Source organism: Calonectris borealis, chromosome 2, assembly GCF_964195595.1.
Source record: "Calonectris borealis chromosome 2, bCalBor7.hap1.2, whole genome shotgun sequence".
In the NCBI taxonomy this organism is placed as follows: domain Eukaryota; kingdom Metazoa; phylum Chordata; class Aves; order Procellariiformes; family Procellariidae; genus Calonectris; species Calonectris borealis.
The window spans coordinates 144,823,734-144,850,520 of NC_134313.1; the positions used below are offsets into that span (position 1 = coordinate 144,823,734).

The window sequence follows — 26,787 nt, forward strand, 5'->3', positions numbered from 1 at the left end:
TTACTGCAGCATTTTTCTTATCCAAAGAAAGATTTTCAGAAGCTGCTGCTGCCGGTTCCCAGGTGCTCAGCTGCGACTCTGTGGACACCTGCACTCCTCTAGGACTAGGAATCTGACCAAGTTTTGGGTGCCCAGCAAGAGGAGTCTGCAGTGACTAAAATGAGATGGCTCAGTGACTGCCCAAAGAAAGACAAAGCAATTGCCAAAACCCAGAAAATTTACTCAAAGAAATAAGCTAGAAAACTTCAGTAAATCATTCCAGTCTACTTGGGTAATACAGTCAAACAAACAAAAAAAAACATGTATGAAGAGCTCTAAATAAATAATGTGAGGAAGCAAAACAGGTGCAGAAGTCCTAGCATATTTTCAAAGTGCTTGTCATGTCAGAACTTTCTTTTGTATACGCAGGGTTCACTTCCCTTGACAAGCAATTCACACAACACTTTAAACCTTGTTATTTTGTATGTTGTATAAATCTTTTTCAGAGAGAGGAAGAAAAAACCCCACAAATTGTCTTTTTTTTTTTTTCCTTCAGGATTTTTTTTTTTTTTTTGAAGGAGCAGGAGACCAAGCAAGGATTGTAAAAGTTCCAGAAATTATCTTCGGCCAAATAAAACCTCACCAAGAATCACAGCTCACAGCTACCATTTCAGTGAGGAGCTTAGCTACGTCTTTTAGGAGCAGCATTCTGCACTAGGCACTGCCTTGTCAAGTAACAAATCCTACAGCCTAGACTCTCCAGAGCTTGCCATTGGGATGCCAAACCAGGACATAACAGCGTACATGTCCACACTAAGCAATGCAGGACTGTGCTGTGACACTTTAAGTAAAACTGAATTGTTTGTCTCCAGAACTGGGATCGCGTAACTGAACCATACTGTTCCACAGCATCAAAGGGTCAAAGCCAAAATGGGTTGGAAAGTCAGGCACGAATAAAAAAATTGTTCCTCCCATTATTTCTTATCTTATTTGTACAGCTGAAAAATCTACATTTTCCATCTCTGCACCATCAATCTCTAACCTACTGTCCCTGCCAAAAGATATATACTTTATGGGAAAAGAGCCTAAAAGCTAAAGTAAAGACAGAACCTAAAATACATTAACCAATACTTCTTTACACCAGTGATTCCTTCCATCTACTTTTCTATACATTGCATTGCAATGCTTATATACTTCAGTGCAGTGATTTATTTTCTACTGCTGTACAGCACAGTAACTCTAACAGACTTCATTGTAAATCTCAGTTTTACTTGAGCAAGCCAGTTTGCAATGAAATATTTATGTGTATTCCATGGTTATTTGCTCCAAAAATCTCACTTTTGGAAGCAGCAGTATCACTCAAGGCAGTACACAGGACATTCACAAACAACATTCAGGTAATGGCAGTACCATGACTAAGTTACATTTTGTGAAGATAAGGAAGCTGCTTAGAGACAGATAAAGCAAGGAATCAGAAGTAGCCATTTCCCTTCTGAATCACCAATTATCATAGATCACATCAATCTGATTGATGCCTTGTACCTACCTGGGGGCTTACTGGTCTCAGTGGACTAATATGAACATCATTACTGTTGCAAAAACACATTCCTGTTAGAAATGACAAACACAAGGACTGAATGTGTGTAGGTATCTCTACATATCCCACCCAGGGAAACTGTCAGTGAGGAGACGTAGGCAGCTCAGAAACAGGCACGTGTTTGGCCTAATCAAAACCCCACCTTAGCATTATAAGCCAGGCTGAAACAATAGCGCTTCTTCCTCCTCATTTCACTCTTCTCTTTCTGTGTTTTCCTTTTAGTACATCCTGCTGCTATGAAACACAGCTGTTTCTGGAGGATCCAAATTATTAGCTTTGAAGCTGCTGCATAGCAGAAATCTGTACTGAAGCTATTTTGTACTAGCTGTGGAAAGGCCTGAATATGAAGTTCAGATACACATATGAAGTTCAGTACAACATAGCCGAATAAATTTTTGAAAGTCATATTGTTCTCTTACCTCTCAGAAATGAAACTGCAACCTAATCTACTTTAAAACAAATACTCAAAGCACTTGTATTTTTTATACTTTTGAGTTAGCCTACAGGTATTGCCTTAAGGCAAAGACAAGTAGCTTAGACACAGAAAGCTGGTTACTCAATCACTGTAAGCTCCCAGCACATTTCCACATAACTTACTATAAGAAAGCAAATAAAGACATTTTCGCTAATTGGTAGGCCCCTTTTATTTATTTTTTAACTAAACCCATTTCATTTATATATCAAAAGACATTTCAGACCATACTTAAACCAGTATCAATATTAGCAGCGCAGAGATTAACAAAAGCCATAGCTGGACAAAACCTCATTATTTATATATATTTATTTATAGTAAATATATATATATTTATAACAGTATATATTTATATATATTTATAACAGTAAATTTGAGATATTTAAAGCAGTATCTTTTTATCTTAAAAGCTTAATCTTGTAAAGAGTTAAGTCCTTTCATCATTGTCATCATAAACTCCCTTCATCACTGGCATTTTGATTACATCATACAAAACATCCAAATTAAAAAAACATCCAAATTACAAACTTGGTTTTGTATCATAAATATGAGGAGGAGAGGCACTTTTACTTCCAACTGAAGTGGTGAGGTTTAGTGGTTATTGTTTGGGGTTTTTTGTTTACTATAATGTTTATCATTATATCAGTGTAGGAGCAGCACACGGACATTGAATAATATGTATCACAGCTGAGGGGTCACATTATTGCCCTGTGGTGAAGTTAACACAACTGAACACATGTTCATATCTCAGCTATTTCCTGTTCACAGTCTAAAACATTAATCTAAACTGCAGCTGGACTTGCTGCAAGTTTATAAAGTACTGTTGGCTTTGCTATGAAGTATTAGATTGTGAAACAGAGGAGAAGTGATTCAGCTATAGCTGAGTACTGCTTAGAGGGGAGAAGGACCCTCCAGCAGAAGCAGGGGGTAGTGATGCATGAGGAGGGATGCAGGGAAGAGAAGAGGAAGTGCTTTAAATTGCTGCAGCCTTTTTGCTCAGTGGCCGCAAGTCAGAAACCCAACTCTCTGTCTCTCACTGTCCAACTGAAAACCAGGATAGTACTTCTCTCTAAAGTATGGTGACCATACTGTAAGTACACTATATATTAAAAGGACACACACTTCTTGCATTGTAATAATAGGGAAGTATAAACTTAGAATAGAGCAGCTCCATAAGGTCCTATTGGGAATGCCTCCAATCGACCTCCATACTCTTCATACAGAAGATGCTACAGAGACGTGAGAAAGAATGTTAGAGCAGCTTGGCTTTACTTTGCCAGAAGCGGAACCCGCCTTCCACTTTGCTTTTTCCTTCACAAGGAAGTTTAAAATTCAGCTGAATAATAGAAGTAGTATCCTAAAAGGTATCTGATATAAATTAGATAGCACTAATTTAGTCCCAAACAGGAACTACAGAAAGTCTACAAAAAGCCGGAGGAGGTGGTCTCTAAACCCTCCAACTACTCCTCTGTCTTCTGACAATAAATATAGAATAAATAAGCCTTCATCCACTTGGTATCTCAAAAAAGGAATGGACAAAGTCCAAGAGGAAAGCTAAGAATGATCTAGTCAAAATTACTAAAGAGTCTTGATGCAGAACAGAGCTCAACCTTCACAGGCACTGACAGATTAGAGGAACTACATGCAATTCTGGCAGAGCCTTAGTCACAGATTCAGAACGATCAGATTCAGACTATCTTTTATGAAAATAAAATATTGAAAGATGCTGCCATCAGGAACTGAAATGCGACAGAAATTATAGTCTTTATTAAAGTTACCATTAATGGAAGACAATGCAAAAAACCAAAATTCCCAACAGGCCATGAGACTGAATGCCACAACACAAACATTAATATTTTCAGAAAGCAATTTACAATAATCTAAGTTAAGAGAGGAGAATTTTGAGAACAGTCCAGAACTGTCCATACAATCATGAGAAATACCCATTTTATGACTCAGTAAAGAGTAATCTCGATTTTCACAAACTCTTAAAAGTAAGCAAACAATAAAAATAGCCAGAATACTTTTTTTTCCTCATGAATCAAAAAGTGGGAAATTTCCATTTATAGCATAAGACCAGCATAAGACCAGCATAAGTTCATAAGATATTAATAAACCTTAATAAACCTCATGGAATCAGGTAATGAGTAGTTAGCTAAGATTTCTTACTCCTTTCTAATCTTACCTGGAACATAACTATTAATTTCAATTGACACTAACATTATCTGTAACAGCATTGTTAAATGATTGAGGGAGAAAAAGAAGTCCTGTTATTTTTCCAATTTACTCCTAGAAATGATTTTTTAAAAATTATTTTGACTGATAAAAAGAATTCAAGACTGTAAAGCACTGTCAGGAACTGTGACTACAGAGTAAGTTTAAAAAATTAATTCCATAACTTGCCATTTTTCCATGATCTTTAACTGACTCATTTGCAAGATCTTCCTAGAATTAATTTTGCTTTCTGAATACACTGACTTTGAGTTGACTATTAATATGACTAGCCTTTTTCTATTTTGTAGAGGCCTGGAGTTATTAGTTATCTTATGCTCCCTCTTCTGACTCTGTAAGAAATGGCCCCAAAACCCTTTAAGAAGCTTCTCTGAAAGAACAGTTTAGGATTTTATACAATACTTCAAAGAATTAAAAAGGCATAAAGTACAATTCTGTGGAATGGCAAATCCTTGTGAAAGTCAGAGTAGAGCATCTGTCTTCTACTCCTTTCTAAGGCAGAAGCCTTAGAAAATAAATCCTTCCTGCAGCATCCGTGGTATTAATTACTATACAATTTATGATACTCTTACGAAATTTCTTCATAATGTTTCAAGGTGGAAAAAAAGAACTAAAATTTTCATTTCTGCATAGTTCTTAGCAATATTTCTTTATAAACTCTGCTGCTCAGTTGAATCCACAAAATCTTCCTCAAGTCTCCTGTTTACCCTTTGTAATGTGATGTGAAGGACAGCAATCTACTACCAGTGTGACACAAGCACCATATTTACTTTTCACATTTTGAAAACAACTCATGAGGTGGCTAATGGGATATAATCTATAAAATATGTCAGGGAAGGTTCCCCACAATTCAGAAATGACTTAAGGGAGGACTTAGTATACTACTTCTATTATCTCGTAAGGTGAATGGTCTTCAGGACAGCTTACTGTTTTGTCTTTTATTTACTTTTACCGAAGAAAAATGAGTCATCTATTGTGTTACTTCGGGTTTTTTTTTATAAAATGTCTCATTTAATAAGGATACTACTGGAACGTCGCTCTTTATTACATGAACTGTAATGCATTATAAGATTTAAATACATAATTTTGTTGTTACAGCTAGCAAAAGCTATTAAACTAGTTTTATTGTATATTAGAAACAAGTGATTTCATACAATAATGGTATCTACATCATGATATGCCATGAAACTAAGCCTTTGTCATTACAGACACTGAAATCAGAAAGCCACGATGAAATACAATTCCTAAGTTTCCTACACAGACCTCTATTCCACTGAGCATTAACGAAATCCAGGTACTTACCAGATCAATCAGACTCTCCTGGATTCTGTTCAGTGTGGTGCGTAATCTGCTACTACTGAGGCCCAGTCCTGTTGATTCAAACTGGGAGAAATACATTCTATTTAAGTTGGGAAAGGAAAACCCATTGGTTTAAACTTTACAGTGATGCAGCAAAACTTCAGTTTGTAAACACTAGCTACAATTTACTTACATTAAAGTTTTAGCACATAATCGCAACTGTACAAAATGAAAAGAAAATCAACAGAAGTCACAGCACTCAACACTGCACTGGTGTGAAGAATGACCCAAGTACCCTTCATGAAGATGACAGCTTACCATTCATACCAATAAACAAGCAGCATCCTTTATCATTATAATACTGTATTTGGGTGCAGGACTCCAGGTTTTCTCATTTGGGTGATGAGCCCAGAATGGTGCACCACGATGCCCTCACTGAGACTTGCATGCACATCACACCCAAGCCAAATGGTCTTGACTTCTCTCTCAAGCTATAAAATTTCTTCTAATTCCTTATTAAATATCTAACTTGCATATGTGAAATTATATCCATTGATCTTTATAAAACAGTCATTATTACTTAATGCTTATAAAGATCTACATGAGAAATGTGCCATCTTCATGTTCATGGCTCAGAAGTATTATGGGGCAGATGTTCAGCTGGGATAAATCAATATAGCTACACTGATTTCCTGGTAAATGCAATGAATTATACCAGCTGAGGGTCCGATTTGACATGCGTAATTAATGTAGCTATTTATCTTCTACTTCCAATTAAAAAAAACAAGTAACAAACTAACACAACAAAGGAAGTGGAAAAGGGACAGCTAAGAAACATACATTTACGTCAAGAATCTGGAAGTATTTGAATACAGTTCTGGTATGTGATTCACACCAAGAGGCAATTTATTGAATGATATTTAGAGCACTGTTGTACACTGTATTATTAGACTTCCTTTCAATGCACTAAATCAGGGAAGGAAGTGTTCCAAGTTCATGCCATCCCATCCGCTCCTTTTAAATACAAAAAGGTATAATTTAGGTCCCCATTTACCGCATCTAACTTAAGTTTCTGACTTAAGATGTCCATCAGCCCCAATCCTCCTATATATTCAATGAAAATTTATATCTGAGCTGAATTCCCACTGCAAGTACACTCTGCTGAAATCTAGAACCTGATCTAGGAGACATAAATCACTATCCTAGTGTCCACGTTTGACAAAAAGCTGTGTTCATGCCTTTGTTTTTCCACAGGTGAAGTAAGCTTTTTCACAAAAATAATTTGTATTTTTCTTCACATATTTACTGTAGAAATATCAGTTCTGAACTGCCTTTGATTTTGCAGGTGAAAAAGAAAATATCTTTTTTCCCTTTAAGAAACACATCCTTAATTCTCTTTTTTTCCTCCTTAACGTCATATAGTAGTTTTTCAAGACATGGCCATAAGGACCGCAAATTCAAGAATGGCTATTCTCCCTGTTAAGGTAAGAACAAACAGAAAAAATACTCTCCTTAAAGGAAAAAACCATATATATTAAAAAATGTATTTGCAAGTTTCAGCCATTAGATTTCATTTTAAAAAATTTGCACTCACACCGTCAAAACTATACAATCTGCCACTAATTCTTTCTCTTTCTGCATTTCAATTACTAACGTTCAATAGGTATCAGTAACTTTCACTTACTTATTCTATAATGATAGATTTCTTTCTAAAAAATAGCAATTTCACATTTGAAACATATCTGAATGAAAAGGAATGTAAAAACAAACTTAAATTTCCATAAAACATTACATATCGAGAACTCCAGATTTATCAGGCAACCAGTTACAGCCTGAAGTCAGAATTGTGCATCCATATGTGTGAGGGGGGAAAAAACCACAACAAACAAACAAACAAAAAAAACCCCAAAAAGATTGTTGCTCAGCATTTTTCCACAAGAACCTCATCACTTCACACAGAACATGTCACTCATCAGTATAACTGCTTGGCTTCATGGAAGTTTTTGCTATTTCTATACATAAATTGGTAGATATTTAAATTCCACAAATTGATGACCTAGTAAGGCTAGTAAGCAGAGTATTAGACAATTTACAGAATAATTTTACTCATCACCAATTCTACATAACCTCTTACAGTGGGAGGGGAAGTATTTTCTGTAAGAATGGCCATTGGTTTACAAATTATTACGTCTTCTCAAAAAAAATTAAAACTCACCTCAAATTTATTCTGCTAAGGAAGACTGTTCTGTGGCATGTTCATGAATGTCTTGCACTTTAGTAAGAAGACATTAAATATACGTAATTCCTTTTAATTTCATGTTAGGTTGCTCCATAATTTGAGATATGGAGGAAAGGCAGCCTTGCATTCCACAAATTAAAAAGGTTTTGAAAGAGTAATTCTGGTTACAATGGTGCGCAACTTTTGGCAGTGAAGAAAGCCAAATACTGACTACATAGGATAATCATTCTAAAGAGGTCTGGAAAGAGCAATGACTTAGCATCATGACCGGACATAGAACTCAACATATATATTTTAAATCCTTTGTTTTCACTGAACTAGCAATGAACTCTGTACAATTACTCACTCTCCTTATGTATGTACTAACTTACACATACAACATAAGCACAATATTCACAAAGAATTTCGACCACTTAAGGAAGTTACATTACCAGCATACTTTTAAAAGTTCCATTTGATGCTATTTTGTAAATAAAAATAAAACAGAAACACTCTCAGTGGTCTAAATCACATACCATCACCCACCTCTACTTTCTGAAGGTTTATAAACACTATGGGGAGTGAGGACATTTAAGTAGTAAGAGGGTTTATTACATTCATAGACCCTTTGTAAGCTTTATGTTTCCCATGGAAAATAATCTGTCAAAACAAAAATTAGGCACGCTACAAAAACATCACAATTTTACCACCCATCTGCTATAATGTTTACCTGCCTAGCACTGTGCTGTTCTCTGTTAGAAGTAAAGAGTGAGAAACTCAGTATGAGCTTTAAAAACACAAAACAGGAGGTGCAAAAAAATAAAAATAAATGTAAATCAATGTGAATACCAAAGCAGCTGACTAAGCCAATGGAAATCAATTACCTTAACAAAAAACAAACAAACAACAAAAAAACCCCACCCATCTTCTAAACACAAATTGCAAATACATGTGTCCTGCCAAAGAGAACAGCTCAAAACCATTTAGAACTGTATGTTGAGTCTGAAAATCCACTACAATTTGCCAACAGATGATGATGAATTTGGAACCCCACATCCTACTTGTGGAGTAATTTAGGGGCCAAGGGAGGAGAAAATTGTTTTTACACGCAGCTTTTTGTAAATGCTTTAAGACAATTCTGTTGAAAGCTGATCTATGTTATGTACAGACATTGCCAACAAGCATTTATTTCAACTACAAGATCATTCAAAAACAACCTGTTTTCATTAATGAAGTTAGTTTGACAGAATAGTACTAGGTCTGAAAAAGTGTATTTCAAACCTCTTAAACCTGAGTTACTACTTGTCCTAGTTCGGGCTGGGACAGAGTTAACTTTCTTCCCAGTAGCTTGGGGGGTGTGCTGTGTTTTGGGTTTAGTGTGAAAGGAGCGTTGATGGCCAATTGATGCTTTGGCCGTTGCTGGGTGGTGATTGCACCGGGAGGGGGGAGCACAGCCGGGGTGGTGGACCCAGCTGGCCAATGGGGTATTCTATACCATGCTCAGTATAAAAACCAGGTGTGTGATGGGGGCTCGCCCCCCGTTCGTGACACGCGGTCGGTGAGCAGTTGCATTGTGCATCGCCTGCTTTGTATATTCTGTTATTGTTGTTGTTCTCATTGTTATCATTACTGTTCTACTTTGTTTTATCTCAATTATTAAACTGTTTTTATCTCAACCCGGGAGTTTTCCTACTTGTGCCCTCCCGATTCTCTCCCCTATCCCACCAGAGGTGGGGGGGTGAGCGAGCGGCTGCTTGGGGTTTATTTACTGGCTGGGGTTAAACCACGACACTACTTAACTTTCATGGCCCCCTTCTTCTCTTCCTTTTCTATTCTTAGCTAAGTTAGAGAAATACCTACAGGAAAGTTAAATCAACTCATATTCTCTAGGCTCCAAACCACCACCCTCCTTCCACAGACTGCTCCTTTGCTCCCCACTTCCTGCCACTACTTTTAGGTATTTCATGTTGCCTTTTCTCCCTTTCAAAATACTGCTGGAAAAAGAGTACAGAATCTATTCAAAATGTAATAGGATTCAAGTCCCAGTGATAATGATGCTCCCAGTGCTTACTCCTCTTATTGCTGATCTAATCAGCCTTTTCTTACTCCTGCATCCAAATCCATTCTGTTGCCCCTAATTTTTCTGGGGATTACATATTAGTAAGTATTTTAAGTAAAGAGATCTCCTCTGTATTCTCATTCTGTGTGCACAGTGATAGTTGGAAATGAATAATGTTTCTACCTACCGTGTCATTTCGGCCAAAAAAAGTATAGACTGCATACAGATAGTAATCGAAGAGCTGCGACATGAAGTGGATCACATCAAATGCAATTGGTTTCAGAATATTCATCATCTGCATGTATTTCCCTTAAAAATTAAATACAGAAGATCAGTTTCCTCAGCATAAGTGCTACAAAGACAGCGCTGAGTTTGACAAACTCAAAACTAGCTTTTCAAAGTTTATTATTTAGCATTGAATATTGATTAAGAACAACTTAGTAATATTCTAGAGATTGGGATGTTTAAAAACAAAGCTAAATATGATGACTAAGACACCACAAATGCCTCAAGACTCTCCAAATGTGGATGTTAATCCATATTAAAACGTCTTGAACTATTCTTGGCCTTCTGGTACCAAATTCAAAATATACAACTTTCTGGATCCTCTACAAGTTTCAGCTTCATTTACCCAAAAAATAATAATCCCCTCAAGTAGTCTCTAGCAAATGATATATAGAGCCACTGAAGATTTTATGCATTAGTGTGTGTTCATACATGCATATATGGATATTTTTCAAGCAATAGAAAAGCACGGTATACAAATGATATGCCCAAGATTGGATTTCAACAACTCTAGGAATAATGTGTTTTCACATCAGCAAGACAGCATTTCCTGCTCTCCTTCCTTTTTATCCTTGGGTAAGAAACCCAAGTAATTTTAAGATGCATGTTTGAAATGTTTCTAGAGGGATAGACTGACAGAAAAGGAGGATGCCGGGACCCTAACACATCCAGGGAGAAGAATAATTCCTTCTCATCCTTCCTGTTCTCTGTTGTTGCGCATTTGACTTGGGAAAATAAAAATTCAAAAAATTTAGAAAAACCTCAGGACCTTCACCTATATGTTAGCTGAGTGAAACTTATCATATGGTTTGGACAGGTCTAGTTCACAGGGCCTATAGTTTTTAGTTATTTTGTTTTCCAGCATAAGGTATGGCTCTTTTCATAGAGTCATACAATAAGTGTACTTAATGAAAACCCCAATATTGCAGATACCTCACATTTCCTGCTCAAAATGACATATTGCTTGCCCTATTAGCATCTTAAAAACATAAAGAATATATAATAAGCTTTGGGTTATTATAGTAACAGAAAGCAATTTTTGAACCAAAACGTAAATGCAGTTCACCCAGCATGTAGGATATAGCAGATCATTCAACAAATTGTCATAATCCAGACATGTTTTGATGTGACGGGTTGGAAAAAATTACATGAGGTGCTAAAATAATTTCTTTTTCCTGTAGTCAGCAACACTGTTTTTCAACGTAATGCTGTGCCCAGCAAAGTAATCTACTAATCAACAAGAAAATGTTGCTTTATGCAGAGAAACTGAGTAACAAAGAAACAAAATTAGCTGTTAGTATCAGGGAGAGTTATTTGAATTTTTTTAAGCAATTACTTGTGTAGGTCAGTAAACATAACATTAATTTGACAAATACATGATACAGATACATACATGGTAAGATGATATAGCAATAACCTGACATTGCTACTTCCCCGGTTTCTATCTAGCTTAGACCCCCTGCTTGAATACTGTGCATCTGTGTCCCAATTTGCTAACACACACAGCATATATTTTGTTATTTTTGGAGATTTGACACAGGTTGCAACACTTTAGATTTGGCAGTTTAGCCCAATTGTTAATTCTACGTTTAATTATCAATGCTTTGATCTACAGCAAATTGCAAAGTAGACTTTAAAAATTCTATTTGTCTTCCAAAAGGGAAAACCAAATGCAGCTAATTCTAGCACAGCCCAAGGTGGAAATTTTCAGATGTTTGGGGAAAGGATGGTACCCTAATCAAAGCAGCTGTCACCTCCACATGTGCTATCTGAATATTCTGTATTGCCACAGCCTGATTTTTTCCACTTACTCTGTGATAAACACGTTTTTAAACTCGCCTGCAACCCCTCCGCTATATAAGGGTAATGTGTCACATTCTGGACAGTTACATTTCCAAATGTCTGGGCAGCTGGCATGAATATTCAAGGTAATCTCTCAGGCAGTATCTTATGCTTTTCTAAAGGGCTATACACTACACACTGCCCAAGTATTGTCCCTATGAAAATCTTCTGATGCCAAGAACATTTCTCTATTACTACATCACTCAGCATCTTGACACAACAAGCGTTCCAAGAACATTTCCTCCTAGTTGCTCTCTCTAACAGGATGCCAACTTTTAACTTCTATACATTGTTACCTAGTTGCACTAAAGTTCCTATTTTGGGTGAAAAGGGATATATAAGAACATTTCCAAACAGCACGAAGAGCCCAAACCCATGCCGTGCTAGAAACTTCCAGAAATACTTGAAAACACCACTTAGAGTTTCAATGACTCAAAGTAGCTTGACTTTCTAGAGGCTCTCCGTTAATAGCTAAAACTGCTGAACATTTGCCAAGTTTCTTTTGAAGTATTATTTCCAACACTTCTTTTGTCCTTAAAGACAGTAACTAGAGAGTACTCTCTATCAGGCTAATCTATATAAAACTTATCACTAAAACCAAAAAGGTAAATAAATAAATACACAACCTCCTGAATAATACATATTTGAGTTTTAGTATATCTATGGTCATTAGTAAAATCATTTCCTAGGGAGCCTCACAATTCCAAATATGCAGCTTCCTACAACATACATTAGGAGCTAAAATGCCACTTTGAAGGAAAAAGTGAAAAGCCCATTGTAATTATATCATTTTGAAAGACTCTATGATTTAGGGTTTTTTAAGTCCTATGAGGTTCCATGCTATGTGACCAATCACTTGCTTTAGCTACAAGATTTCTGCTGTGAGATTTGTCATCACCATTATTATTTTCTTAAAAGTTAATGGGTTTTAGACCAAGAAAAATCTGAGTTTCTTCGCAAAAACCATTCACAACAAAAGCAAAAATGAGGCAAAAAAAAAGGCATTAAAAAACCCCAACCTAAGAAATAGTTTAATGGGTATTTGTTAAGTCAGAATGATGTTAACTAATACAAGAAATCACCCAAGCAATATATACAATGGCACAGTCATTAATTGTTCTTGTTGATGTATAGAACCTAGGTCAAAATATCCCAAACAGATTTAACACAGGTTCATTCTTCCTTTACATTTTAAGTCAACATGCAATGGCTTGATAGGAAAAAAATAACCTTACAAATTAATCTAATGGTTACTTTATACTGGAAACAGAGAAATAATTACCTGGCTTATAAACTTGAGGGAAAACTAGATAAATTGAACCGTTCACTTGAAATTCAAATTAAATGAGGTTATAGTAGCTCTCACTTCATTTATACATAGCAACCCATTTATGTTGTTTATATATATTAAGCTACACTTTGGTTTATTCATCTAGCCTTCATACAAAGCATACAGCACACAGAAATAGTTCAAAATGCGTTATGAGCACTGTTACACCCATTCAGTGAGTACTACTACTTGCATAACATCCTCACCTAAAAAGTGAGACAACAATTTCTGTTACTTGATTGGGCAATTTAAATCTGCATCTTCATCTCACTCCAAACTTCCGTTTTTATACCTAGTTTCCTTTAGGATTTGTTTTTAACTGAGGTCAGGTTGCTGCTCTAGATCTGCCAAAAGTCATGCTGATGCAACATACAGGAGGCAGGAATATCAGTGACAAAATGTAGCAGGGACAAAAACTGCTTAAGTACTCACATTACTACTACGAAAACAAATGTCTCTTAAAATAGAGCCTTATTTTCCAGGAACAGAACTTTAAAAGAATACAGGCTTTCTGTAGATAGGACATATCTATAGTGTCCCCTGTACTATGTTAGTCCCCTGCTTATTTTTTGAGGCACCACATCGCTGTTCTTGCATATGCAATTCACTTTGTCCAACTTTATCTAAAAACTAGACCCTTAATCCACACCGGTTGCCTAGATCTCCTGTGCAGAGGGCAAGCAGCTCCAGAAGAAAAGTGCTAAGATTTCTATGCGATGACGTGCAGGCAGAGACATCCAGAACAGCCAACAAACTCTATCATCTTCTGGAGTTACCTACAGTTCTCCACTGATAATGAAGGGATCCTAGACAACCATCTCAGTTATACTCCTTGAAATTAGTGTTAAGTACCATGGCATTTCCTAGGCAAAAATCTGAGACAGTGTGGGACAAACTGGAGCCCTCCATGGCATTAGCAGAGACTGCTGTTAAAAGACAGGCATGCTCCATGGCATTCCTGTCTGTAGGGGGATAATCTAGGGGACTGGATCAAACTTGAATCTCCTACAACCTAGCATCACGCCCAGCCAAATCTGCCCAGTAACACCATGCTTATCTTCACGTTTTATAAGGATGATTCTTTCAAGACAAGAGAGGAGACAAGAAGGGAAGAAAAACTAATAAATCAGATAGTCTGGCTAAATGGTGGTATCTTATTTGTTTCTTGTTTCTGTAGCCATTAACCCTTAGTAAAAGAAATGTGTCTGATGCCCCTGGGGATGCTGTCTGGAAGAAGCGAATGAAATTTTTGTATGCTAAGGCCAAAAGTCACAACAAAAGATGAAGGCATTTTCAACTTCTGTGGCAGAGGTGTAATACGCAGTTTACGTCTAACAGAAACACGGTGCAAAAAACCCTGTTTCATTTATGATATGAAATGGTAGGTACTCCTCAAAAGATACAAATTAAGGTGAAAGGGAGGTGGGGTCATTGCATATTAGAAACTGCAAGGAAACTAGAAGGAAGGAATGACTAGGACAAGGACAAAGGGGAAAAACAGACCTATTCACTCAGGAAGTTACATTAAGAGCTAGAAGTAAAACTAAATTTTCCAAAACTGCTTAAAATCAGAAGTTTTCCAATTACAGAAGACTAACACAAGCAAACCAAACAAGGGGGATGTGACGGGACAGAAATTGTAGACAAACAAGACAGCCCAAAAGCAAGAATGAATAGTTCGCCTTGGTTTTCACTGGGGACAATGATACTGACAGTGAGAAAAATGACGAGAAGGGGAAGAGGATGACTAATAGAAATGAACTGGCCACTTTCAGCCACGCTGAGAATGAGCTGGAAAAGACCTTAAAACAGTTAAGCTACAAGAGCGAAGGAATCAGGACATAATAAAAAATGGCTGTGAAATCACCAGTCTGGTAATCAGTGTAATAACCTGCATGTGCAATAAGCACTCAAGGCATGGGTTGTACCATTACAATTGAAAAACAGCAAAAAAACCCCCAACGTATTCAAGAAGAGGGAAAACAGTCATCCAAGCAACTATTGATCCACTGCTTTAATTTGTAGGATGCAGGACTTCAGATCAAGTTTGAAGAAAGCATGGAAGTGACAAAAGCAGAAAGACGGAGGCAAAATTAAGATTTAGTCAAAGTATTAATTTAACAATATTGCACAGTAAACAAGTGAATTTGGAGTTTTTTAAATGACTAAGGGTTTAATAAAAGAGAAGACAGAATGGAGTGTGTTGAAAAGGGAAGTATCTGGAAAAGCTACTAGTGGAGCTCCCAGCATCTGGCCTCTTCTTTAACATTTTCATTAATGACTCTGGCACAAAAATTAGAGTGTGATAATGGAAAAAAATAAGGAGGCACCATCAAAATAGAAAAGGATTGACATAATGTACATGAGGAACTGGAGGACCTTGATGACTGCTGTAATAAAAATTGGATGAAATTCAGTAGTACAAAATGTAAAACCATGCATTTGGGGACCAATTAATTAAAAACATGCATCTTTCTAGTATAAACTAGCAGCTCATCCCTTGGAAAAAAATGGGAAAGTAAAGGACCTGCTGGCTGTACAAGTCCATTTCAGATGGACCGAACTGCCAGTACAAGGAAGCTGTGAGAAATCCAAAGAGGTGCAAAAGGGAGGCAACTTGTGACCAGGATGCTGCAATACAAAAGTGATACAATGTGGTGAGATCTCATCCAAAGTATTGCACATGATTTTGATAAGTCTATAACAAGAGCAGAAAAAGAACTGGTAAGAAAGTAGGGGACTTAAGCTTCTGGCGGATAAATACAGAAGATACGAAAAAGCTTGGCACGTTTAGTTTAGCAAATCAAAGACTGAGAAGAAATAGGATTGCTTTCAGTAAAAACAGCAGGGCAGTATGCATCAAAAAACAAGATGATCTGTGAAACCTAAAAGTTTATTTTGGCATAAGCTCAAGTGAGCAGAAAATAGGTGGATAATTTTTAAAATTTTTTTTCAACCATGAAGTTGATAAGGCTTCTGGAATAGAATTTGTATTAGATAGAGTGGTGGGAACAAAACCAAAGTATTCTTAAGCTGGAGCTCAAAACAAGCATATTTACAGGCAGTACTAAATGACGTCTTCCTGTAGCAGGGGCTGCAGGAGGTGCCTTTTCAATTCCGTGTTCCAAATAACACTATTATTTGTCATTACAGAAACAAAATAAAACACCCCCAAGGGCAGAAATATTGAAAATTAAAGGTAATTCCAGAGGGGGAAAAAATATATATATGAGCTTTGCAAATAATATTTAAGTTTGGTGTTATGGCCAGAATCCACAAATATAAAGACTCCTTACGTAAAATTGGAAAAAACTAGAACTACAGCTCCACCTACTCTTACACTGTGTTAGGGCAGGGGGGGCAGGGGCAGAGGCTGGGGGAAGACTGAGTGGTTTGCATGAAAATGCCATGTGTGACTTCTAGATTAAATCCTAACTTTCCTTAGAGCAAAACCCTATTCTAGAAGGTAGTAAACAAATCTCTCCAACCTAACTCACAGATCAACACCAGAAAAGTTATGACAGAATATTCTCAATTCTTATTTCAGGTCTATATGGTAGATGCTCCAAGAGGAAAAAGAAAATGCAAAAAAGGTTTAAAAAATTAATTTCTGATTTGTATGCTGCCCTCTAAGACAGCAAAAGGTACTAACCAGGTGTTGGAGTAGTCTCTTTTAAAAACAGCTTACTCTGAAGTACCACAGTCATTTCCAAGCATATAAACATTGAAGACAAACTTCATTAATATAACACGTACAGAATTCCTCTCTCTTCTGCCTAACCTGATAAATTTAGGTAGTTACTTCCCATTCTCTATATATAAAATGAAAGTAGCAGAAAATTGCTATTGTACAATTATCTAGATAATCAAATAGAAGTCAAGATCACAAAATATCAATCCCATTATACCTAGGGAGTGTTTTCGTAAAAAACTTTTGGCTAGGAAGGACCTCCAGAGGTCATCTAGTGCAACCTCCTGCTCAGAGCAGGTCTAAGCAGACGAGGTTGCTCGGGGGCTTGTCCAGTCGCATCTTGATCACCTCCAAGGATAGAGATTCCCTAAAGTCCCCAGGGATTACTAGGATGCATTCCAATTACTGAAATTACCAGTATGGGAGGGCACTTTTCTTCTAGTTGTCTACCAATTAGAAAAAATAGTTATTCTGTGTGTGAGAATGTAAGTAATGAAAGGGCAAAAAAACTCCAATCTTTAAGTTCTTACTTTTATAACTATACTACTTTAAAATGAAGCATTTAATCTACCAAGACACATTAGCAACATAAAACATTTATCTATTTCCTTTCTATCTCCACTAGTTTTACGCATTCAATATTTTAGACAAATAATCCACCATTATCGGTTAAAACCAATATATGCATGCAGATTAATTTTCAAAGTAAAAATAACTCACAAGATATAACCAAATTTGTCTGTTTAATTAAAAAATATTTTGGTTTAGTGCTTTATTTCTATTTTGTTAACATTTTCAAAGAGTGGCAATAGAACCCAGCTAGATATATTTTTAAAAGCCTTAAAATTCATTTAACATATTTGCTATAATCCATAGGCATTAAAATAAAAACCACATATAAAAAAATGCAATCATTCTACATACCAACAAGCCTTATTACATTCAGCGTAGTGTTTGTTAGGATAGGTGCATTCACTTTATTGAGGTTATAATCTGATCTCTTTCTGCTCCTCAGAGTTTCTCGAGAAACACTTTCAAGGAAACAAAACAAAATACACCAAATGTGACTGCCTGATATATTCAAGGACATACTAATAAAACTTAGCGGAAAAGAAATCTTTCCTCCCCCCTTCTTTCAAATGACAGTATGTCTTCCAGTGCAGTATTTTATTTATGCCAAAGCATAACTGGGTTAGGGTTCTAACATTTAAAGAGAAGAATGGCCTAATTAACCTAAAATTGTGCTAGAGAAAGGAGTTTCTGAGTTGTAGTCCAAGGCTTGAGTTCTGCAGGCCTCTGTCTGGCCTCAGCAATCATTTTAACCACTCTGACTCAAGTTCATAGGTTATGAAGTAAAGAAAATGAAAACAAGGCAAGTCACAACAAAACAAGGCAGACTAGTAAGCTACAGCTGAAAATGACTATCTGGAAATGGAAGCAATTTTCAGGAAGATGAAACTAAAAAGACATTAAATTTTTCATAAATTGTAGTCCCGCAAGAAACAGGGAGTTGGACTCGATGATCCTTACGAACCCCTTACAACTCAAGATATTCTATGATTCTACAAAAGAAACCTTCTGCCAGCTGCCATACCTCAGAACGATATTCTTCCAAAAATTCAGAATGCTTCAATTTCACAGCACAAAGCTATGGACAGTGACTGTCGTTTGTTCCAATTAAGTAATTTTTATCAATATCTCCATCACTTCTTTGAAATGAAGTAGTTTATGTGATGTATCTTATGAAATCACGCTAACAATATTTTATCCTAAAGAGTTATTTTGTAGAAAAACATTCCTCTGGTTTGACCCAAGTGATGGCTTTCTAGTTCTCCTGCAATCCTCTACATACAAATAATGTTAGCCTGCTTCACAAAGTCTGAATGGACATCTAAGTAGTACAGTGTGCTAGAGAGAAATTTGTATTTCAGATCCTTTTAAAGGCTACAGAGTTGGCTTTTGTTTACATGATTATATATAAATAAAATATTTTTATATATATATATATTCATTAAAGTATAATATGTATATTCATGTATACATATACACGTGTGTGTGTGTGTGTGTATAGATATTCTTAAAGAAAAAGAGAATTTAAAATTCCAAATTACTGCCTTCAAGCTACGGAAGAATTTAATGGTTTTTTTATCTGTAAAGGTTTACTTCTGTTCTGCAAAAGCAGAAGCCCAAGCCTCAATCTGTCTGCAAACAACTGCTTTTGACACAACAGAAATTATACATATGTACAACAGAGTTGTAGAAGAAACTTTGGTTAACATCTACTGCTTGCTAATAAGTTTTCCACTACCTGCTTCAGAGAGCCTTTATCATCCTTCAAAACCTTGCTTTCCAAAGTTTCTTTCTGCAATAATGATGAGCAGTTTAACATTCCTCCCCCTTCTGGAGATCTAAGTGCTGAGCCTTTCTAACTGTGCAAGTAGCATAAAGATTATTTGATTATTATTCCATTGTCGTAGAGTATAGATTAAACAGAAAATGAACTAATTAGAGTACTGAGATGAAAAGCATGTAAACGAGACCAAGGACTCACCCAATCTACTTACCTTTTCACAGGGGCATCTCCTGTCTGCTCATCCACATAATCTCTTTTCAACTCTTCAGGAACATCACTGTCGCTATCATACTCTTGATATGCACTTTTTTCTTGTTCATCCGATTCATACTGTTAAAAAAAAAAAAAAAGAATAAATTGACTGCCATTATTTTCCTTATAATATTGTCACTCATTTAATGTAGCATTTTGGTCACTTCTTGGCTTTTGCCTCCATCAGGATGCAAATTACTTTGCCAGTTGAAAGGCTGCTGACAATGTTCATTAAAAATGCAGCAGGCAAATTATACAAAGCTATTTGTAAGTGCATTTCTAAACAAACTTCTATTCTCAGATGTTGATTAAGAGTAAATATTTGCATCATCCTATTTCTCCCAGCTACTGATATTTTTGCTTTCTTGTTGCTGTATCAAGTACCCACGTGTCTGAGCTTTCACTATTTGCTTTACAATCTGAAAAAACAGTAATAAAACCTCAAAATGTATCCATACAGTGGCAACAAACCAAAAAAACCTGGCACCACACAATCCTTAATAATTAATGCAAGAAGGACTAAACTATTGCTTCACAAAAATATTTATTTATATTGTACACATTTATTTAAAAAAACAACACCAAAAAAACAACTTGCAGTTGTTTGTAACATTGATTTTGGTACACTCCAAAAGACATTTCTACCAGAGAGTCTTTCAACCACTTAACCTGTTGGAGACCAATGCGATCTTGACTAAGGACAAACATTTCAAGAAAACAATAGCAGTGAAATGGTACTACAAAAATGTAAGTATTTCTCATGGCTATTACCATGTAATTTTTTTTTCTCACTAATTTTTCTGCACTTATTTTCTTCAGCTGTATGCTGTTCTATCTACATCAACAGCAAGAAGAGTAACTTTGTTTATATCTGTATGTTTTATACATATGAACTTTGCACTGTACACGGCACACAAAAAAAACTGCACAGCAAGCGAGGAACAGGATTCTGCCACCCAAATTGATATACCTTTCCTCATAGAGGAAAGTAAAAACTACAACAAAATCCAAGAACACAGCGCCCTATATTACTCTAAGAAACATTCTAATGATATAACTCAACTATATCGGTGGAATAAATCAGTGGGAGCCAGATTAAGAGTATTTTCTTTTTTTTTTTCCCCTTGCTTTCTCAGAAAACTTCATTAGGTGTTTGGGGCATGCTTGGATTTATTTGCGTGTGCTGGCTCTTGGTTTTGCTTTGAAACATACAGCATCCTTTATCTAGTCAAAGGCACAAAATCCTGATATTTGAAATATTTATCTAATTATCACTGAAACAATTCCTCTTTGATGGAAGAAAGCCTTAAGCACTATTTGCTTCATTTGTCACAAATGCAACAAATTATTCCAGAACAACCCTACTAAAAATGTGAATGCGTAGATAAATTAGCCATGTATACCTGCCTTGAGACATGCCTTCTTATAGTGAAGAACAACATTTGATGTTAACTGCATCTTTTGAAAAATAAGAAGCTTAAGTAGTCACAGACAACTACTGCCTCCAAACACTCTGCTGCATTTTCAATTTTTTGAAACTGTTTCACTCTGTTCAATTGTTGAACTGTATTTCAAAGATCGCAAAAGAATTATTTTCAATTCAAGGATAGAAGGTTTGAGCCTGACAAGTGATGTCTGGAAAAAATGAGCTACACAGCTACAGCATATAATACAATATAGGATTTCCATGGTAGACATGTATTATTATTGCTAGAGTATGAGTTATGTGGAGAAATACTATTCACAAACACAGATAATACATGTTTTTTATAATTATGAAGCCACACATACATATTAAAAGTGTAGAATTGCTTTGTTTTTTTTTTTAAAACACCTGAAATTTGCAATCTTTTTTCACTCCAATTAAAAGTATTTAATGTCAATTTCTTTTTCAGCTTGCTCTGTAATATAGGTACTTTAGACACTTCATAAATAATGAAATTAATTTTTTCACAAGGTGAATTTCTTACCCAGAAAGGTTAGGGGAAAAACAAATACTTGATGCTCTATGATATAACCCTTTTTCCTGAATACCTAAACAACTATCACAGCATTAAGCATATCCAGCAGGCTCCAGAATGCACTTGCACTTGAAGACAGACCACAATACTTTTCCTTTCAACTTTTCCTTAATGTGTACTCTGCTCTGAAGCCATTTTATCCAAGGAGTCAATAATGACACATATGACAAAGACAGTCTGGTTCCAGGATCCTTAAGAAATGGTAGGCTTTTAAAGGATACGACCGCTCTCCAGAGGGGAAAACCAAGAAAGATACACTAAGGTAATGCCAGTCTCTCAATCATCCAAAATGCACTAAGAAATACATTTTTCAGTCATGCATGGCAATTCCTGGCCCCAGCCCCAAGCTATGGAGGTTTTTAAAGCCTAGCACTATGAAAGCAGTATATTATAAAAGCCGGAAGCCCAGAGTATGAACAAACTCAAGCAAAAACAGCTCAGAAAAAAGAATTTACTATGAGACACAAACTAAAAAGAAATGTTCTGATCATTAGTATTCACAGGTAAAATTTCTGCCTCATGAACATTTCAGACAAAGGAAAGCTGTAATGAAAGCAGCTCAGCTTATTTAAAAAATGAGCTGAATTCAGGCTTGGTTAAGGACAAAGTGTCATAGTTTAACTAACTGGGCTGGAACACCAGCATGGAGAATTACCACCACTTATTATGCATTAATATATAATAAATGACATGTCCACATTCAATTAAAATCCAATGATAGTAAAATGATAAATTGACTACAAATTGTTAACTACAATTCATATTGATATATGAATCCGACAGTTGACATATTAACTGTCTTATCTTCATAGATTAAGAGAATTCTGAGAATTTTTTTTTTTACATGGAAAAATACTTTATTAAGTCTCAACCTAATGTTATTAATGAGCTGGAAAAGTTATTTAATGAGATAAAAATATCTGCATTTTAAAGTATGCAGTAAGTAACCCAGAACTATTAGTGACCTCAACCTGAAGAGACCTTATAAATCCATTTTGAATATGCACAGTCTGCAGTAAAATTTTAAAGTGCTAAAAGGAATTCAGGCATCGTGTAGCAATGATCAGTTCACAAGCGGTTAGGCAATCGGCCCAAACAAACACACAGGACAGTGGTAAGATTCATCAAAGTTGAAGAGTGTTACAAAACTGTCAGTTAACTATATCTCAACAAAGATATTTTAGGGAGCTACAGAAAAGGGACATAAAGCATCTCACTGAAGCTCAAGATACAGAGCTGAGGTTACTGGATCCAGAGGCCTGTTTTCGGTTGTCCAGAACTGCAACAACTAAGCAGTTAAAAAGACTTTAAAATTCTCAAAAGAAATCCTGATAGTTCTTCCCATCCTACATATCATTTGACAAGTAAATCAATTGCTTATGTCCTTGTCATGCCATTTCTTGAAATATCTGGAAACATGTCTGCATCCTCTGGAAACAAAATTTTGCAACCTCCATCTGAAATAATTTCAATTTTAAGTGCTAAAACATGCATCCACCTTAACTGGTCAGTCAAGAAACTGAAACATAAAACCTTTGTAGAAATCTTATCCCACATTACCTAAGCAAGTTATTTCTGTTTCTGTGTAAAGGATAACCAAATAGGTGTAACTTTTTTTTTTTTTAAATAAGAGTACTTTCTATGTGTCAGCACTTTGGAACAGCCAGGAATGGAGAGAGGAGATGAAAAATGTGAAAAGGGAAGGTAGGATGGTCACCTGGAGATGATACTCACCTGAGTCATAAGAAACCTTGGTTCTAATACCGGCCAGGTTAGATGCCTTGTACAACTACTGACAGGTTAATTAACCTATCCTGTGCCTCAATTCTCTATGTAAATGTACATAATACTTCTCTGGCTCACAAAGATTTTGGAAAGGATTTTATCCTTCCAGTGACTGAGTTAACAGCCAAATTCACTGATGAAAACCAAGTAAGTGCCTTCTTAGTATTTTTGAACACCCTCGCCCACACTGTCAGTAAGATTCTTCAGATTTACTTAACATCTTTCAATATTAAAAGCAGTTAGTTCCCATTTTCCAATGCATTAAACTCAAGTTATCATATGGAATAAACCTGTTTATATACAGTGTTGCTAGAAACCTGTCAAACAAAGGAAATATTCACCACAACTGATTTCCCACAACAAGGAGGGAAGAAAAATCAAAAGCATCATCCTCCATAATCAATTTTAAATTACACTGAGCAAACTGAAACGTAACTTCACATTTTAGTTTTTTTAAAAAAAAAAACAGTTCTATACACTATTCCTAGGTTCTCCAAATACCACTACATTTAAAGTTAAAAAACCTCAATTTTATAATATGAATGACTGTAAATCTAACCCATATTTCACAAGAAAAATGCATAATAAATCATATCATTGGTATTTCACTTTTTCCCCACACAGAACATTCTGTCCCTCTGGTGTCAATTATAGTTCTTCACCAGGCACAAAATCAGATTTTATCAATTTAAAATATATTAAGGATTCACTAATAAAGAACACTAAATTGGCACACAGCGTTGATACAGAGGACAGTGCAGCCAGCCTTGAAAGTCCCTGACAATGTGCAAACCCACCAAATGGGACACTGTTCAAAATTAAAGACAGGGAAACCACAACATGGACTTTGCTACATGCATAACACATCAGCCTACTGGTAATTCATGGGATCACGACTCCCTCTAGCCTGTTTCACCAAGACCACAGCCTGCCACTACGGAACCGCCGAGGCAGCCACTCCCAGCCCCACCAGAGAAGGCATTCGGCATCCTGACAGTGATTTACTAGAACCCCACCTCTGCCACAGTGCTTGCAGCGACAGCAGCACCTATGTGCAAAGCACGAGGCAATCCTTTACTAATGAACTAATGCTTACTGTCTTAAGTAGCTTCAGCTCTGACTAGGACTGAGCCTCACACACCTTCAAAAACTAGACAGCAGTGAACAACCAGTATGAAAACAGTAACCACTACATACAGATACTTTTTCCAATGCTAGAGACAAATTCAGAATAAAAAGACATTTTTACCCAGCATGATTAGATGGTCGAATTCATGGACTCCCTGTGGTAATAAGGCAACAAAGATAGCAGATAACTTCCTGGTTAACTATTACTCAGTTACAATAAAGAATGTGGTTCTGGGTGGGGTGGCTTCTTTGCCTTTTTCTCAAGAGAATTCTGGAACACATAGCGGAAAACCATCCTACACATTTACGTTTTGTAACTCATGCAGGTTACAAAGTGTCCCAGTAAGACTTGCAGGACCGATTACCTCTCATGAGCGCGCAATGTCTGTGCTAACCACAACCAGAAGTGCGATGCTGTAAGAGAATCACATAATATGACAATGCCTGTGTAACTATCACTGCAGAGTTTGTACTTGAAACATTATATTTGTACAGAAAGCTAAAGCTTTTTTTTTTTTTTTGCTTTTAAGCTCTATTACTTCTCCGAATAGGTTCATCATTGGAGAAAATGGGAAAAGAAGATAATATACAATTGAAGATAGAAAAGGGTATTAGTGATAGCAGTATGATGCTTCAGGGTGGCAAAAGCCAACAAAACTGTATCTCCAACATGTTAATCAGTATTTGCTACCTAATTTTTTCATCAAATGATTTCATGACTATAGAAGCAAAAGCTTTATGCAAAGGAAGTCAATGTCATTTAAATTTTACTTGAGCTAGGAGAAACAGATTCTGAAGGGTAAAATGTTCCAACTTGAAAAAACGAAGCAACTCTGTTCTAACCTGTGTGCAAAGTTTTCATATCTCATACAAGTGTGCAGACTGAAAGAAAAATTCCTCAACATATCCACAGTCAAGAAATGAAGACAATTCTAGTCTTCTACAAGTGTAAGTATTCTGCTTACAAGTCACTGCACAAAACTATGGGGACCAGTGTATGCACTGCTTTGCTAGCAGCAACCTGCAAGGAATCAGAGGAGATTGAAATCATGTTCCAACAATTATTCTTTGTTGTTCCTGAGATGTTATCCAGTCTCAGTAGTTCCAGTTAATATCATCTTTGGAAAATAATTTCGCACCTTCCTAATTATTCTATGTGCAAATGGTGGCAAAAAATATCCTGCAAGGTTTGAGATGTATTTCTGCAGTCACAGTGCAGGTCATGATGGCTTTATACATTTGTTACAGAGTCAAACCTTCAGAAGAAAGCTGTCCTGGAGGGAAAAAAAAACCCAAAAAACCCAAAGTTAAGTTAATTTTCTAGTCCTTTTTCTTCAGAAAAATCTTTTAAAAAGCAAAACTACTCACAAACATATACAGAAGTCCGAAATTAACTCTTCAGTAGAGGGAGCTTTCATTTTTAAAACCTCAAAATACTATTGGTATCACCATTAATCCTTATGTCACTAAGGATCATTTTAGCAAATATTTAGCAAATGGCTGCCCAGATTCCCCAAAAGCTTTGTTTCAGACTGGGTTTCTACAAAGTACCATGGAATTCTGCAGTTTTCAGCATGCCCTGCAGTGCATTCATCTTTGCTTAACACGCTCATTTGGTGTCTACGTATAAGCCTAACAGTTTTAACCATGCAACTCTTCTCAGTTCACTGATATGAAAAGGCAGGACATATGTTCTGCTGTATTACTTGACAAGGGAAGAACTACCACTCGAAAACTGGCCCTCCAGCAGCTTCCTTTAAGCACAATGCAACAACATTTTATGCCAATCAAATGTATTTTCTCTTCAAGTGACACAGTAGGAAAGAGACTGCAGCATCGCCCACAGAAGGAAAGACACTGCAGCATCACACTCAGATGTGTGAGACACAGATCAAGCTGCTTTGCAACTGAAGTTCCACAGGGAAAGCAAGAAAGACAAAGCTGAAAACCAGAAAGCCATTAGTGTGATGGCTGGATTAACTAACCTTAAACAAAAAACTAAATCCAACCTTATCACAAAAAAAAAGCCCAAGAAAACATTATTCATCAAAGGGATAAACAAGAGCAAAAGCTTTAACAAAAATACGCTAATGTAGCATTTAAGAGAATGGTGCAAAGTTTTACATTAAAACACATTTGACCACTGCTAGATTTTGACAGAATTCTGAAAAAAATACACAAAGTTATTTTTCAGTTTTATAGTAAATCCCACCATAAAGTGAGTGTTCTGAGCATTTAAATTAC

The 26,787-nt window shown here is 36.2% G+C and overlaps 1 protein-coding gene across 9 annotated transcripts in view; it reads right to left on the reverse strand.

Annotated features, from left to right (window-relative positions):
- Positions 1-26,787, reverse strand: part of VPS50 (VPS50 subunit of EARP/GARPII complex) — a 96,231-nt gene that overhangs the window by 16,172 nt on the left and 53,272 nt on the right. For 4 of the 9 annotated variants that reach the window (XR_012672689.1, XM_075143752.1, XM_075143754.1 and 1 more), the window contains 4 exons: positions 19,569-19,687; positions 17,929-18,035; positions 10,044-10,165; positions 5,583-5,663 (listed from right to left, as the gene is read on the reverse strand). Coding sequence is in view for 7 of the 9 variants with exons in the window: in XM_075143752.1 (XP_074999853.1) it covers positions 5,583-5,663; positions 10,044-10,165; positions 17,929-18,035; positions 19,569-19,687 (429 nt within the window). In the remaining 2 variants the exon portion in view is untranslated. Of the gene's footprint in view, positions 1-1,525; positions 1,588-1,615; positions 1,808-5,582; positions 5,664-10,043; positions 10,166-17,928; positions 18,036-19,568; positions 19,688-21,426; positions 21,859-22,464; positions 25,818-26,787 lie in introns of those variants that run through there. The other 5 variants (XM_075143756.1, XM_075143757.1, XR_012672688.1 and 2 more) reach the window with 5 other exon arrangements.